Below are 14,863 nucleotides of genomic sequence, written 5' to 3' on the forward strand. Positions count from 1 at the left end.
CACACAAAAGTAGCATTGTTGCTTTTAAATCGCAGGTACCTTTTATTATATGTCACCACCAGTAAACAATATGGGCTTATTGAATACAGACACAAGCCAGATTCCAAACACACACTAAGGTCAACTGGGTACAAGAAACCCGGTTTTTCCCTCTGGTGGGCGAGATCTTTAAAACAATATAAAACCTTGGTAATAGTACTACTTTCCTATAATCATCTGTTAGTTCTAGTCACTACCTGACAACTTCTACATGTAATTTTAGGAGAAAAAGAATCGAGGCAAACACAGAAGTTATTTAGAGAGTGAGAAAACCACACAGAAAATTATTTATACATAGGATAACATCTAACTATTTGACTTTCTTAAAAACATTTTTTTCCCCAGAGCGAAGATACAAAGTTATACTCGCTGCTTAAAAAATCCTTGACAAACACAGCTTCCTTAACAGCTGAGATGGTTCGGGGAGGGAGCCCTGTCTGCCCAGGCCTGCTGTCCTGCTCAGAGGTGGCAGGCTGACAGGTGGCTGTATGTACACGTGACCACAATGCAGGCAGCACTGGCAGAAGGAAAAGGAAACATTGGACAACCCAGGATGCCACAGGGCGGTCTGAGCTTGAGTCATTAGGAGCTCATGGCACTGTCCTCTTACTTTTCTAGTATGGCTTTCTCTACTCTCTCAAACTTTTTCAGTTCGACAGTCAGTTCCCAGTATTTGAGATACAGCCACATGAGTCTCCCGTTCCGGCGCCTGTCGGTGTTCCAGACATCACCACAGTGGGTGTCATGCTTGAATATGTCGGTCAGACCAGCTGCCATGTCCAGGTCAGCAGCAATCGGGTCGGCAGCAGCGCGGCCCAGTAGGCTCTTCTCTAGCTGCAGTCGCTGGCCACGCGGCAGGAGCAGGCTGCAGTAGATGCTCTGTCTCTCGGAAAGAGCACCTTCGACGTCCTTGAGCAGGAGCCGGGCCCTCCTCTGCCAGTCCTCCTCCTGCCCCAGGCAGCTCAGGTATGCACTCCTCAGGGGCTGCACCTGCCTCTTTTCTTGCATGACCTGAGCCCGCTCTTGCTCCAGAAGCTTCTTTTCTTCCACCAGCTTGCGCCCCTGAGCGATAAGGGCTTCTCGGTAACTAGTTGTCCTGTTCTGTTCCTTTTCAAGTTCCAAAGACAAGTGAGCCACGGCCCGCCGACTTTCCGAGATCACGGCATGGTATTTGGCTTCCAGTTCCCGCTGGAAAGCCACTGTTCTCTGATGGTATGCTTCTCTCTCTTTGTCTATTTCTTTTTGGGACTCCCTAGACCAAATCCAGCCTGACATGGATACATTGGGGGAGAAAAACACATGATGAAAAGCCAGAACTGAGTTTCTATAATCTTTAAAGAAAATAAAGCTGCTAAGGATAGCATTTCAATAAAATCTTAAGCCCTGAGAGGCATGAAAAAGAGAACATTTTGTATGAAACTATAATACAAAGAGTTCTTAAATCAGATGAAGGCTCCCAAAGACAAGTATGAGCCACTGCCCCTATGAGACAGTGCCCCTTTCAGGCTGGTTTTCTGTGGCTAAGAAAACTCCTCTGCTTTCTTTTACCCTCACACATATTCTGGCCACAGCTCTCACATACTGTTGGCAAGGTTTAAAAATGAATATGGCTATTTGTTGAAAAAATGAATATGGGAATGCTTCAGATATTCTTGGCCAGGTAAGAGACCTGAGTACATTTCAAAGTGTGCTCAGCTTTGCCTGGTCCTCACAACAGCTAAAGTCCCGCACGTTTGCTTATGTTATGTTCTGGGCACATGAACAAAAGGTAGAGTGAGAAGTTCAACCTCAAGACATGGTGTCAATAGGCCAGAGGCCGAGTGGGGAGTCCCCTCGGCCCCTCTCCTGCCAGAGCACTGTCCAAGAAGGTCTGAATAACGAAATACCCCAAATGCCAAGGTTTCAATCAAAAATCACTCTTCACATCAAGAATCAGGAAGATCTCAAATTGACATTAGAAAAGATAGCCAGTGGCCAAGATGACAGGGAGGTCATCGGACAGTTTAAGGCAGCCATCGCAATAGAAAGTCTAAGCAAAGAAATCAAAGGTTAAGGTGGGAATTTTAGAACCGAAAAATACAATAACTGAAATAAAAAACAGGATGCCAAAATAGGTGTGGATTAGAGAAAGAACCCTGCCAAAGGGCTGAAATACTCACTATATCCTTTATGAATAGACATGAAAATCCTCAACAAAAATTAGCTAATATATTTCTACAATATGTAAACAGAATTACATGGCATGACCAAGTGGGGATTATTCCCAAAACGTAAGACTAGTGCAACATTCAAAAATCAAGCAATGTAATCCAAAATGTCAGCAGCTATGGGAGGACAATCACACGACTGTATCATCGGATGCAGAAAAACACTGGACAGAGCTCCACACCCATTCACAGTAAACACGCCGAGACAGGAATGAGAGGGCCTCCTTGCCTTGATAAACAGCAGCCATGGACCCTACAGCTAGCTACGACTGTGCATCACGGTGAAAACAAGAGCTTCGCCTCCAAGATCAGGAACTAGTCAACAGAGTCCTCCATGGTGGGACAAGAAAGCAAGAAAAGGAACCAAAGGCACACAGACTGGAAGGGAAGAAATAAAATCCAAGTCTCATATCTAATACAAAAATTAACTCAAAATGCATCATTGACTTTTCTGTAAAATGTAAAACTAAAACTTTAGAAAATAACATCGGTATCTTTAGGACCTGAGGTGAGGCAGAGTTCTCAATCTGGTGAGCGAAGCATGACCGTAAAAGGGGAAGGTGATGAACTGGACCGCATCAGAATTAAAACGTTGGCTCTGCGAAAGACTCCATTAAGAGAATGAACAGACAAGCTACAGCCTGGGACAAGATGTCTGCAACCAGCTATCCAACAAAGTACTGGAATCTGCAATACAGCAAAACTCAAAATTCAGCATTTAAAAACTATCCAATTAGAAAATGGCTAAAAGACAGGTGCAGACGTGTCATGGAAGAACACATATTGAGGCAAAAAGTACGTGGTGACACTCAACATCATTAGCCATCAGGGACATGCCACCGAAAGCACAGTGGCTCTGACCACACACCTACCTGTATGAACGCAAATGGAGACCAGTGTGACCATACCAAGTGCCGGCAAGGGTGCCCGAAACGGGATCACACACACTGCTGGTGAGAGCATAACATGGCACAGCCACTCTGGAAGACACCCTGGCACTTGCTTCAAACACTAAACGTTGACTCCCGTGGAGGCTGACAAGAGTCAGTGGTTTTTATGACTTAGTGATCTGCACAGGGCTGGCTTCTCGGTGAAAGATGGGGCAGCCCCACATCCAGCCCCACGGGTTAGTGGTGCCATTTAGAGCTTGCCAAACACTACTTAACACTTGGGAAGGCTACCTGTTGCCGGAGGCTAGGGTGATGAACTTGGTGATTGAATCGAAAGGCTTACGATTACACTTCCTAATGTAGTAATTGGTTTTGATACTGGGAGAGGCCCTGAAGTGACTTTCACTTTGCATGTTTTTCAGACACATCTCCAGCTTTTATAGCCTTTCATAATAACCTCTACTTTTGAAGTTCTTGCCTTTGGACTTTTGAAATGGTGCTTTCTGTCTCTGAGAAGGGTTGAGGAATATTTTTTTCTTCTTGGTTGTTTTGCTTAGCTAATGTGATCAGAGAAATGTTTCAACTGCATTCTTGTAAGGATTCTCCAAAAGTGTCTAATTATATGTTTGAGAAATTACATTCCAACATAAGCATCTTCACTGGGCCCCTAGCATGGTCTCAAAGTAAAGGCAGTTAATTGGGGTTGATAAACGCTACTCTTGTTGGCCTCCATTTCCTCTATGAAAACCTGTTGACCTGAGGAACCCACGCACAGAAAAGGCCACTCCATAAAAAGTACCACTGCAAAAGGAGGGCAGTGTTTGCTTTTCCTCCACTCATACTCTTAAGTGCCAACCCAGAACTGTGGGAAAAGACAAAACATAAAACCAATTCCCAATCATCAGAAAATCTACCAGACAGTGTGGGATCTAATTGAAGGGCTGGAACATTACAACTGACCGGTGACTGCTCATTTCCCTGAAGTCAGTGCAAACAGGAGAGAATTTCGGGCGCGGCTGAGCAGGTTTCACGGACAGAGTCTCCCAAAGCCCCTTTCCTACCCACCATGCAGCTTCCCGGAGCTGGTTCCTTCTCAGGTCCGTGTTATTGCCCCTCAGTCCTTCATGGCAACTGAATGAGGGAACTCCTCAGAGTGGGGCAGCCTTGAATGGGAAATGACTGACAGGTATTAAAACCCACTCCACACAAAATGCTTCTAAGTATCTTGTCTTGTTTAACTCTCACAACACATCAAGGTAATTCTAATTTGCCACCTCTGTGGATGAGGAAACAGGCTCAGTGAGTTAAGTAATTTGCCCAAGACACACCATTTGGAATAAGACTGGGGTGTTCACTTGCATCTGTCAGGTCCCAAAGCCCTAGCTTTCTGGGCTCCACACCAACAGCCCAGAAAAGACAACTGTTAGGAAAACTGTGACTTACGAAAAGCAGCCAGCCCCAGCATGGGGACCAACAGGGCATAATTCCACCTGCTTCCATCACCTCCATCAGCCCTGGAATTAGGCCGGATGTTCCAATTTGGGGGATCATTTAAGTTATTCATGAAGACAGACCTTGAAGTAAATAATAAAACCATTAACCATACAAAAGGAATAAAATACATGTAACGATTATATCATCTAGGTGCCGCATGTGAATCCCTTTTTTTCTTACCAGAATTTTTGTTCAGACCACCTAGGTGCTGCAAGCACTGAATTGTGTGTGATCAAAAGAAGAAAACAACAGACCCCAGATCAATGCAACGCACAACATAGTGGGGGGCAGACATGACTCAGTAACTGAAATGTAAGTAGAACCAGGGAGTTCTCTAGTATAGATATGTTTAAAACCAAAGTTTAAATAGTAAGTGTCCAACACAGGCTGCTAATTTAGGAAACAGGGACCAGCGCTGGGGGGCGCTGAGGCACAGCGTGTGGGGGAGGGCGCCGTGCTAGAGAAGGCTGTCCTTCCTCCCGAGGTAGTGGCAGTGAACAGCTCGTGATTTATCTCAGTAATCAGGCCGGGCGGGGTCTAGTTGTAGTGTGAATCCACAGACTTACTAAGTGCCTACACTAGGCTGGGCATTTTCACAAAATACAGTCAAAAGGGCTTTCAGCTTGTTTCTATGTGACAGCCACAAGTCACGCAGACTAATTACAAAAGAAATAATCAAGCGACCCATAAGAAACATGAAATTTAATTTAATTTTGAAAAAATGAGTGGCTTTTTCAGTAAATACTTGTTTAACAGCTGAAAACATAAAATTCTAATTGGCAACAAAGTGCCAAACAATATGGCTCAGGACTTAATGTTAAGGAGTTTGTGGTAACCACAGAATAAAAAAAAAAAAAGAAAAATCAGTACTCTGACAGTACTAAACCGCCTAAACGTCACAGGCCTCTGGGAAGTGCGGTGTTCACTCGCTCCGCCAGTGAAGTCCGCCTCAGGGGAATGGGGCCTGAGAAATGTGCTACTCTGATAAAAACAACGCAATCCTAAATAAAAGCAAGGCGTTGTGCACAAATATATTCTTTATGGCCTTATTTTCCAGTAGCCAAATTTTGGAAACTGCCTATAAAATGGGAATGGTCCCCTGCAAACTTCAACATAATTCGAAATCATGTTGCACACAACTGCGCCCGAGAAAGAGCTTAATAATCTGAAGTCACGTGGAGAGCAGGATGCGTACAGCACGCACATCACTGCCACTCCTATTTTCCACGCCACCGCCTTCCACAAAACATTTCCGATCTCTTGCAGACACACAGACACGGAAAATAAGAACACTACCTGGATCGCAGGTGAAATCAGGCGAGTTGGCAGAGACACCTAAGCCCGGAGCTGAACCGGACCCCGGCCGGGTCATCGGCCCCTCTCGACCGCGGGGTCTTCCACAGGCTCGACCGCGGCCGCGCAGCTCGCGTTCCCCGCACTTACCCGCTGGCGGGGAGCGCAGGCCTGGGTCTCCCGGGACCGCCGGCCGCCGGTCCTCTCCGCGCAGGCGCAGTGTCTCGCGCACCCCGCGGCTGCCCGGGTCGCGGCGAGCTGCGCAGGCGCGAGTCGGCGCGGGGTTTGGTGGGACGGCGCTGCGGCGAGCAGACATGTCGGGGGTCCGTGCGGTGTCGCGGCTGCTGCGGGCCCGGCGCCTGGCGCTGGCCAGGGCGGTGAGTGGGCCGCGCGGGCGGGCCGGGGCGGGCCGCGCGGGAACAGAAGGACCCCTCGGGCAGGGGCGGGGCGGACGCCGGGTCCCCGCGCCCCCGTCCGTAGTCCGCACGGTCTGCGGAAGGCCTGCGGGCCGGAGCGTGGGGGAGCGCGGGCCTCCCGAGGGGCCGGGCGCCGTCCGGGGGCCCGCCGGGCTGTGTCCGAAGCCGGCCGGGCCCCGTCTCTGTGAAGGTCACGACCCCGTGCGCCTCCGCGGGCCAAGGTCGCCCGGTCTCGGCTCCCGGCGCTTGAACGCGGGGAGGAGGCTGGTCTGCCCAGGTCACGTGGGCAGGTAGCGGCCTGTGGCTGCCCCGGACCTCGGAATCCAACACCGCCCGCAGACCTTGGGCAGAGGCGGGACGGCGGCCGCAGGCGCGGCCTGGGCCGGGCCCTCTGCCTACCGGTTACCAGACTGTCCCTCTGATCCCCGCAGCACATTGGTGGGGTGATGGGGCCGCCGAGGCCCCGGGTGGCCGGAGACAGGGTGGGGTTCGGGCCGGCGGACCCCGTGCCTGCTCCGTCCTTGACGCCCAAGGCGGGGTGAGTGGGAGGTACGTCTAACACCTGGACTTTCGAGAAAGCGTAGATTGTGTGTCCACACCGGGACCTGGCAAGGAAGTTCAGGCCCTTCATTTCGGGTTTTGGATGGTGGCCTTTGTGCACACTTGTTAGACTCACGGAGAATTTCGGCGCGCTGACTGCAAAACCACATTTGGGCGAGACCTCCCGGACGTTTGTTCTCCAGCGTTGTCCGTGGAGTACGCACCAGACTTGGTCACTCCACGATGACAGGCAGGGCTGTGCTTTCCTGAGCCTTGGTGCTGGATTTGTCAGATGTCCTCTTTACATCTCCAGATTCGATCTTTTACGGTTTTCTTTACACATTAAACTTAGAGGATTTAGTTATTTGATTCTTTTAAATGAAATTGTCCACTCACCTGCTTAGTAATTTAATTATAATTTGAAAGTTCCAATTGGAACCAAGACATTCAACAATATGGACATGACTTAATGCCTGTAATCATACCTGCAATTTTCTCCCTCTTGAAATGTAGATGTTAAAATTATGTTAACTGTGAGATGGTTTAGCCAGCCATCCTATCCCGCCCACACCAGAAGGCATTTACGTGCTGCTGTAGTAGGTGCTTACAGATCAGACCCCCCCACCCTCCTTGGGCTCTAATACACGATGGTAGGGAGTCCTCAAGCACGAAGTCAGTAAGCGTTCCTGGGGTATTTCTAGGCAACGAGACATGAGCACACTTCTCAGTGCTTCCTACTTATTGTGGGAAACGAGGGGGGGTGCTTGGAGAATGGCTCACATGTCTGTCTCCCACCCTGACTCAGGCCAGTGTTCCTCGTGCAGACTAAGACCCTCCAGCCTGTGGACTCCCTTCACCTGCCACCCACTCTTTGTCAGCTTAAGAAAACATTGCTGTCCTTTATCCATGCTGGACTAGAAGAATTCTGGCTCCAAGTTTTTAGCTGAAAGTGAGAATAAGGCTCTAAGTGCAACAGGTCAGAGTGTGTCAACCTTTCCTACTGGCTTGATTTGGAGTGGTCTCTGTTGAGCCAGCTGTTAGCTGCCAGCCTTTACTTTCATTATCTCTTTGTATCTTCATAGCTGTCCTGTGTTTAGATATTTGTAAACATGACTTCAAGATAGAGTTAGTGAATTAAACAAGTTAGGACTAAAAAAGTTGGTCTTGGGTTTGTAAAGTCTTATGTTGAGTAAGATAGCTTTTCCTATGGAAATTAATTCCGCCCTACGCAACATATTAATTGGAGTTAGATTGGCAAGAACAAAAGCATCAAATTGGAGAGTAGATGGTGAGGATAATTGAATAAAGCCCACAGAGATTTTTTTCTTTACTTCATTTTGTTCAATTCTGTAGTGTTTCCAAGTCATTTCATATTTACAGCTGCTTTCAGGTTACAAAATCACCGAACTATTTTGCCTTTTCTTTGTTTTTCAATTGCCCCAGTGCACTGACAATTTGCAGAGTGTCCCAAAGTAATTTAATGGAAAGGAAAACTAAAGACCCAAAACAGCTGTTAATTAACTGTTCACTTCAGATGAGATTCTTCAGATCCTTCAGCATGAACATCCAAGGTTTTCTTCTAGAATAAGTTCATTTTTTTTAATGTATTTTTCTGAATATGTTTTAATGGTGTATCTAGAATTCCATTATTCAGGCCATTGTAGCAAGCATGTGTTTTGCTTCCTGGGATAATTATAATGCCAGTTGCCCAGAGTTTTGTATTGAGTGATGTATTTCCTGGTTGACTTGAAAAATTGTGGATTGGTTTTGGTATATAACCTGGATATTCATCTTAGTTTGGAGTCTCTGGGACTCCAAACTAATTGTGTCAGTGCGCTGGGGCAAGTGAAAAGCAAAGAAAAGGCAGAATAGGTTCGGTGATTTTGTAACCTGAAAGCAGCTGTAAATATGAAATGACTTGGAAACAATACAGAATTGAACAAAATGAAGTAAAGAAAAAAATCTCTGTGGGCTTTATTCAATTATCCTCACCATCTACTCTCCAATTTGATGCTTTTGTTCTTGCCAATCTAACTCCAATAAATATGTTGCTCGGGACACAATTAATTTCCATAGGAAAAGCTATATTTTTCAAGATAAAAGACTTTTTAAAAACCCAGGACCTTAGTTGTGGAGGGCGCACCTCAGCTCCAGGTCACTTGGAAAAAAGTCCTGGAAGTACACACTGTTCCCCAATAAAGTCCTGTTCCCCTTCCCCAATAGAATCTTTAGAAAAAAAGAAAAAATAACCCAGGACCATCTTTTGTAGTCCTAACTTGTTCAGTTCACTAACTCTTGCTGTCATGTTTGCTAGTACCTAAACACAGGACAGTGGTGAAGATACAAAGAGATAATGAAGGTAAAGGCTGGCAGCTAACAGCTGGCTCAACAGAGATCACTCTGAATCAAGCCAGTAGGAAAGGTTGACACACTGTGTGTGACCTGTTGCACTTAGAGCCTTATTCTCACTTTCAGCTAAAAGCTTGGAGCCAGAATTTTTTCCCACCAAGGGCCCTCAGACCGTGCGGTTAGTACAGGACCTGGATAGACAGGCCGCATTGCTCTGTGAGGTTAGTGAGGGTTCTGTGACGTGACGTGTGAAAGCTCTGTGCACTGCTCATCTGGGCCAGAGCCCACAGCTCGCCAGCCTGCATGGGGTAGCATCGTGAACTGAATGCATTAAAGACTCCTGTTTTAAAAATCTTTAAATCTTTCATGACAGTAATTACACATAGTTGTAAAAAAAAAAGTCAATGAGTACAGAGGGCTTTATAAATGAAAAGGAATAAGACCCCTTCTTTCTCCAGACCTGCTCCCCAGTGGAATGGATTCTGAATTGTTTCTGGTATTTGGCCCCTGCTATTTGCTTCCATTTCTCTAGCTCATATGCAGGTGCTTTTTTTAACCCACTTTGGACATCGACTCTGCTGGTGGGTGAGGATTTAGTTCACTTCACCATCCTACTTCCTACATTCTCAGTCCTCCCAGTATAGTTATGCAACCGCTTTCAGATCCTCTGTTGGCTGCTTTAGCAATGGTATGGGTTTACTTACAAATTAGTTTCTCGCTCCTGATTCATAGGTGTGTTTTATTAGAGGAGGATTCCCCACTTGCTAGATTGAGGTAGTGTTTGCCCTCTCCTCACTTAGTTCTTCCTTCTACCTCCTAATTCAGTCACCTGTACTTTTATGTTGTTAGAAGGTCTTAGTGTTCCTTTTAGTTGTACCTTAGGTAGATTTCCCCATTCTTCATGTTGTCCTGTTAGAAAATGTGATAACGTTAATAAGTAACACAGAATTTAAAGACAGAAATTCAGTTAAAATTGGACCCTCCCAATTCTACAGTCACCACCCCTAAAACAGATTTAGATGCAAAGGTTGCTGTTACAATTTTCCAGAGGGAGGCAGTGTGATAATTTGTTAAGATTTCACTATAGTAGCTGCCCCTTTCTGTTTTACTTTGGATTACAAAATGTGCTGTTCTTGTTGGTACTATTTTATATTTTTTGTACTTTATAAAATTTTCAAGAAATTTTTATTAAAATTCCTTCAATGACAGTTCTTGGTTAAAATGTCATTTTACCATTTAAAATATACTGAAGCAGAGGAATTTTTGTTCTTTTTAGTTCCTTTTAATTCATCTTGTGAAAGAAAAAAACCAAATTGGCTTATGTCACTGAAAACAAATGTGCTTAAAATTGACATTGGAGAATTTAAGAACATCACTCTTATCAGTTCAGATGTACTTGAAAATCCAAGGAATTACTTTGTAATTGTAATAAACTGAAAGGTTTGTGGCAGCCATCATTTGGTCTCAGAGTCAAGTCGTCCAGCCCCAGCCCGAGTCCTTCCATCGTACAGGAAGTCCACTCAGTCACAGCAGCTCAGTGAGAGTTCATTTTGTATTTTGCCAAATTCTCCTCCCTGTAGTTCCCACTGGTTTGCCCTACAGAATAACTATTCTTTATCCCACAGAATAACCTGTCTTCCAAATTGCAGAATCCATGGAGGCGTCTCATACCCCTTTTGTCCCTGCTGATGTACTTACTTCCTGAAATTGTCCTTTACGGCATGTCTAAGACTCCTCCTTTTTCGTTTGTCTACCGGAGTGCAGTCAGCAGGATGGGGAAGTGTCCCCTGAGCTGCTGACCATTGTTAGCATATGAAGAGTGTGGCCTCTCACGCTGGGCTGGGATTTCATTAAGACCAGTTTTCTTGTGTACGTGTTGATGGGATGGGACATTCAAGCCGAGACCTGGAGAACCCTAGAGGTTCACAAGGAAAAGGGCAGGGACAAGTGTACTGTCAGAGCGCCTGGCGCTGTGGCATAGGCAGATGAGGGGGGCGGCTGAAGCCTGGCACCCACGTGGAGAGTGGAGAAGCAGGACTGGTAGCATCTCTTATGCACAGTGAAGGGATTGTGGCCCTGGTGCCTGAGTGTCACAGCAAGCAGTAGAGCCTGGTCGAGAGCCTCAGTGTCCCAACACAAGGTCCTGTCCCTTCCTGGGGAACCGTAAGACCTCACAGATGGTGCGGCCCCAGAAAGAGGGCTATCGTGGGTGGGTCCAGTAAAAGGGCCTCAATGTTTGCAGAACTACTGGGAGCGCAAGGTGGGCACCTTCCCCAAGGCCCACTAAGTAACATAGATGAAGAATTCCTGTGAAAGGGCGCCTTTTTATTTCCTGTCTAAGTCGGTGAGTATCCTGTTTGGAAACAAGCTTCATCGAGAAGGGCTTTTCCTAGAGTGCCAAGTCACCTTGAGCATGCCCCAGATCCTCAGGGTGAAGTTGAGGCTCCCAGGTGAGGTTTCCAGGTGAAGGGGAGCACCTGGGTACATAAAAAGGTTAACAGCTTAGAAGGAGGGTGTTTAATTACAAGTCCCTTCAAGACACTTCCGCTCTCCATCTGCCTCCGCAGAGCCCAGCAACACCGCAGACAGGTACCCGCAGTTTTCACTTCGCTGTTGATGGCAATAAGAGGTCGTCGGCTACAGTTTCAGATTCAGTAAGTTCACGGCTTTTTGTTCCATTACAAATGATTTTCTTGGCTTAGAGGGGGTTTTAATATGTTTGAGTAATGCACAGATCTCATTTAAAGGAAAAATTCTCATTCCATCGCATGCTCAGATTATGTCTTAGTGTAGTAGGATTTGTTCGTAGTACAAACAGAAACCTAGATGTTAACATTTTTGGCTTATAGCTCTTGTGTGTCTTTAAACTAGATTAAAATTTAAGTCAAAGCAACTAAATAAATAACACAAGTGACAAATGAACAGTATTTACTGTGATGGATGAGGACATCCCTGCTCCACCCACATAGGACCACGGAGGCTCTTTGTGTTAAGTGAGTTCATTCTGCTCTCTGTTGAAGAACCTGAAATTTGCTTAGAAGTCCTCTTCTCATAACCTCACAGTAGTTACTGAATACTGCCTGGTACCTTCTCAGTCGAACGAAAACACAAGCATGGCCCTGAAACAGCGTGTGATCCTTGGTTCTCAGGTGGTCACCCTGATGAACCAGAATGTGCTCATCTTACCGAAAACAGCATTTGAACATTTTCGTGGGAAGCCCACACATCACAGGGGACAGTCGCATCAGCCTGTGCATATGGGTGCAGACAGAGAGGAGAAATCAAATGACAATGGAAAGGAACAACCATCTTCAGAACTAAGTGTGTTGATTTGTGGTTGCTTTCCCATACATCTACAGTTAGTTCCCTGCTTTCAGGTGTAGATTTCATTTTGCGGCATTTCCACTGCTGGTGTCTCCTAGCTCCTCAGGCTCGAGGGCTCCACCCGTCAGCAGGCCTGTCGGTGGCTGCTCTCAGTGTGAGGTGGTGCCCAGCACACCGTCAGGACTATTGCGTTGGTGCTGTTCATCCCACATAGGGTGCAGGCCGTCTGGGCATGGCAGTGGTGCTTTACTTTAGTCTTTCATTTTCTTGCACTGTCACCACAGCCTCACGTCTGGCGCAGTGGAATGGTGACTGACGAGTGAATTTTTCTTTTCCAGATTTCCACGCAGTACCCAGTAGTGGACCATGAGTTTGATGCCGTGGTGGTGGGCGCCGGAGGGGCAGGCTTGCGAGCTGCATTCGGCCTCTCTGAGGCAGGCTTTAACACGGCCTGCGTGACCAAGCTCTTTCCCACCAGGTCCCACACTGTGGCGGCCCAGGTAAGAGACGGGTGCTGTCAGTGCTCTTGGCGCCTGCAGGGCGTCTTGCCGTCCAGCTTCTACCACACCCTCCCGCCACAGGCTGCCTGCCCCGTGCTTCCCCAGCGCTCCCGCAGGCCCCACTGCCTCCGCCGGAAGCCTTGCCGTCACTCTTATTCTACTCCGGTCACACTCGCGCTTCTCTGATCACTCTGACCACTGGGTTTCCAGGTGGGAATTCCCACCCACTCGCAGGAATTTTTTTCACTTTCCCGTTCCCAAATCCCGAGATATAAACTGTTTTCTGTTCTCCACAATGAATCGTTTCCACAAAGTGACGGCCGGTACTACCAACCACCTGGGTTCAAGGAGCCGAATTCCCGACCAACTTTCTCAGGATTCGGGAATGGGAAAGCCAAAAAAAAAAAAATCCTGAGAACGGGCAGGAATTCCCACCTGGAACCCTACACTCCACCAAGCGCCCCGTCCCTTCCTGGTGTCATTTCCTTCACTGCACTGACCAGTCTGTAATGAACTCGTCTGTGGGCTTGTTCTCCATCTGCCCGGAAGCTCGTGGTTCTGCCGCCTCCTCAGACAAGTCTCATTGGGTGTGGTGGCGATGAGCTTTGATGACATATGACTGTGCAGGACAGAAAACCGTGGCCGAAGCTAGGGAGGACAGGACAGTGGAAAATGACTCAGTGTCATTCTAGGCACACTGGGTGGGCCCAGCTTGTACACAGGTGGCATTTGAAAGTCACATCTGACTGGCTTTTCTAGTACTTGGGACACATTTCCTCACTGAGACCACATTGAGTGGTGACTTTCCAGGAACCCTAAAAGCCGCCCGAATCTGGGAGAGCCTGTGTTCAGTGTCCAGCAACGTTCTTCGGGCGTTCAGCTATCTAGGTCCTTTGTTCTCAAGCTGTGCTCTGTAAGCTCACAGATGAATAATGGACACCTGTGGAGACTTAGCTGTCTAAAAGGAAAAATATAGGCCATTCTAAGTAATAGTGCAAAGTAGTGTGATACTAATAAAAGAAAGAGAGAGGGTGGTTTAACTTAACTGTTGGCTCTCGAGAAGAGAGGCTTAATGGGAAGGGTTAGACAGGGGGTGGCCTGGACAGTCTTAGGACGTTGGGAAGGCTAGGCACCTGTGGCCCAGATTCTTACTAATAGCGGCAATAAAATGACAGCATTCATGCACGCGCCGGGCTGAGCTTTCAGTATGCAGCTCCTACTCTGGTACCGATATACTTCGTCAGGGTTGTGTTCAGGTTTGTAGTTGGAGGGGCTGGACAAAGGAAGTGACAAGGTTCCTCACATAACTGGGGAAACTGAGGCACAGCAGCATGAGGTGGGGAAGGGATCCAGCAGGGTCTGCTGGACTTAAAAGTTGACATTGAGAAACAGTTGGAAAAGAGGAGGGTGTTAGAAAATGTGCCTTTACTTGTGAAAAAAGTAATGTAAAGAGGGAATCCAGTTTTAAGTTGGGGCGAGATAGGGCCAGCATCTCGTCCGTTTTCTGTGCCTCTGAGGGGCGGAGCCAGTGGGATAAGATGGGGGAGGAGGGGCAGGCACAGCAGAAGTTGCGGTGGGGGGGTCCGAGCTTGGAGTTGATCATTTGGAAGTAAGCACATCTCGTCTTCAACACATGCCCGGCAATACCACTGGGAACGTTTTTCATAAAGTTACCCAGATTTGTAGAGCACCTTTCCCGGGCCAGGTTTGGTGAGTAGTAAGCACTGCACATGTGACCTCTCACTTAGTCCCAGACACCTCTTCGAGGATTTCAGCTTCATGTCCCGTTCCCGGATGAGCAGACTGATAAC

The 14,863-nt window shown here is 47.2% G+C and overlaps 2 protein-coding genes across 2 annotated transcripts in view; one reads left to right on the top strand and one right to left on the bottom strand.

Moving 5' to 3' along the window:
- On the bottom strand, nt 1-6,063 carry CCDC127 (coiled-coil domain containing 127). Its single transcript, XM_033110486.1, has 3 exons — nt 5,927-6,063; nt 4,580-4,710; nt 1-1,307 (listed from the first exon to the last, which is right to left on the bottom strand). Exons 2-3 carry the CDS (start codon nt 4,698-4,700, stop codon nt 646-648), a joined length of 783 nt encoding a protein of 260 aa, XP_032966377.1. The 5' UTR covers nt 4,701-4,710; nt 5,927-6,063; the 3' UTR covers nt 1-645.
- The window catches only part of SDHA (succinate dehydrogenase complex flavoprotein subunit A), a 24,614-nt gene continuing 15,803 nt past the window's right edge, over nt 6,053-14,863 (top strand). Inside the window, exons 1-3 of the mRNA XM_033110484.1 lie at nt 6,053-6,300; nt 11,796-11,882; nt 12,891-13,052. Of these exons, the coding sequence (XP_032966375.1) occupies nt 6,238-6,300; nt 11,796-11,882; nt 12,891-13,052 (312 nt within the window). The 5' untranslated portion in view covers nt 6,053-6,237. The remainder of the gene's footprint in view (nt 6,301-11,795; nt 11,883-12,890; nt 13,053-14,863) is intronic.

Source organism: Rhinolophus ferrumequinum, chromosome 7 (genome assembly GCF_004115265.2).
Source record: "Rhinolophus ferrumequinum isolate MPI-CBG mRhiFer1 chromosome 7, mRhiFer1_v1.p, whole genome shotgun sequence".
Lineage (NCBI taxonomy): Eukaryota > Metazoa > Chordata > Mammalia > Chiroptera > Rhinolophidae > Rhinolophus > Rhinolophus ferrumequinum.

Bases quoted from the DNA above. Each gene is read 5' to 3' on its own strand.
- CCDC127 (XM_033110486.1), bottom strand. From the start codon at position 4,700: ATGAATAACTTAAATGATCCCCCAAATTGGAACATCCGGCCTAATTCC. The intron at 1,308-4,579 runs GTAAGTCACAGT...TATCCATGTCAG, and splicing joins GCTGGGGCTGGCTGCTTTTC to GCTGGATTTGGTCTAGGGAG.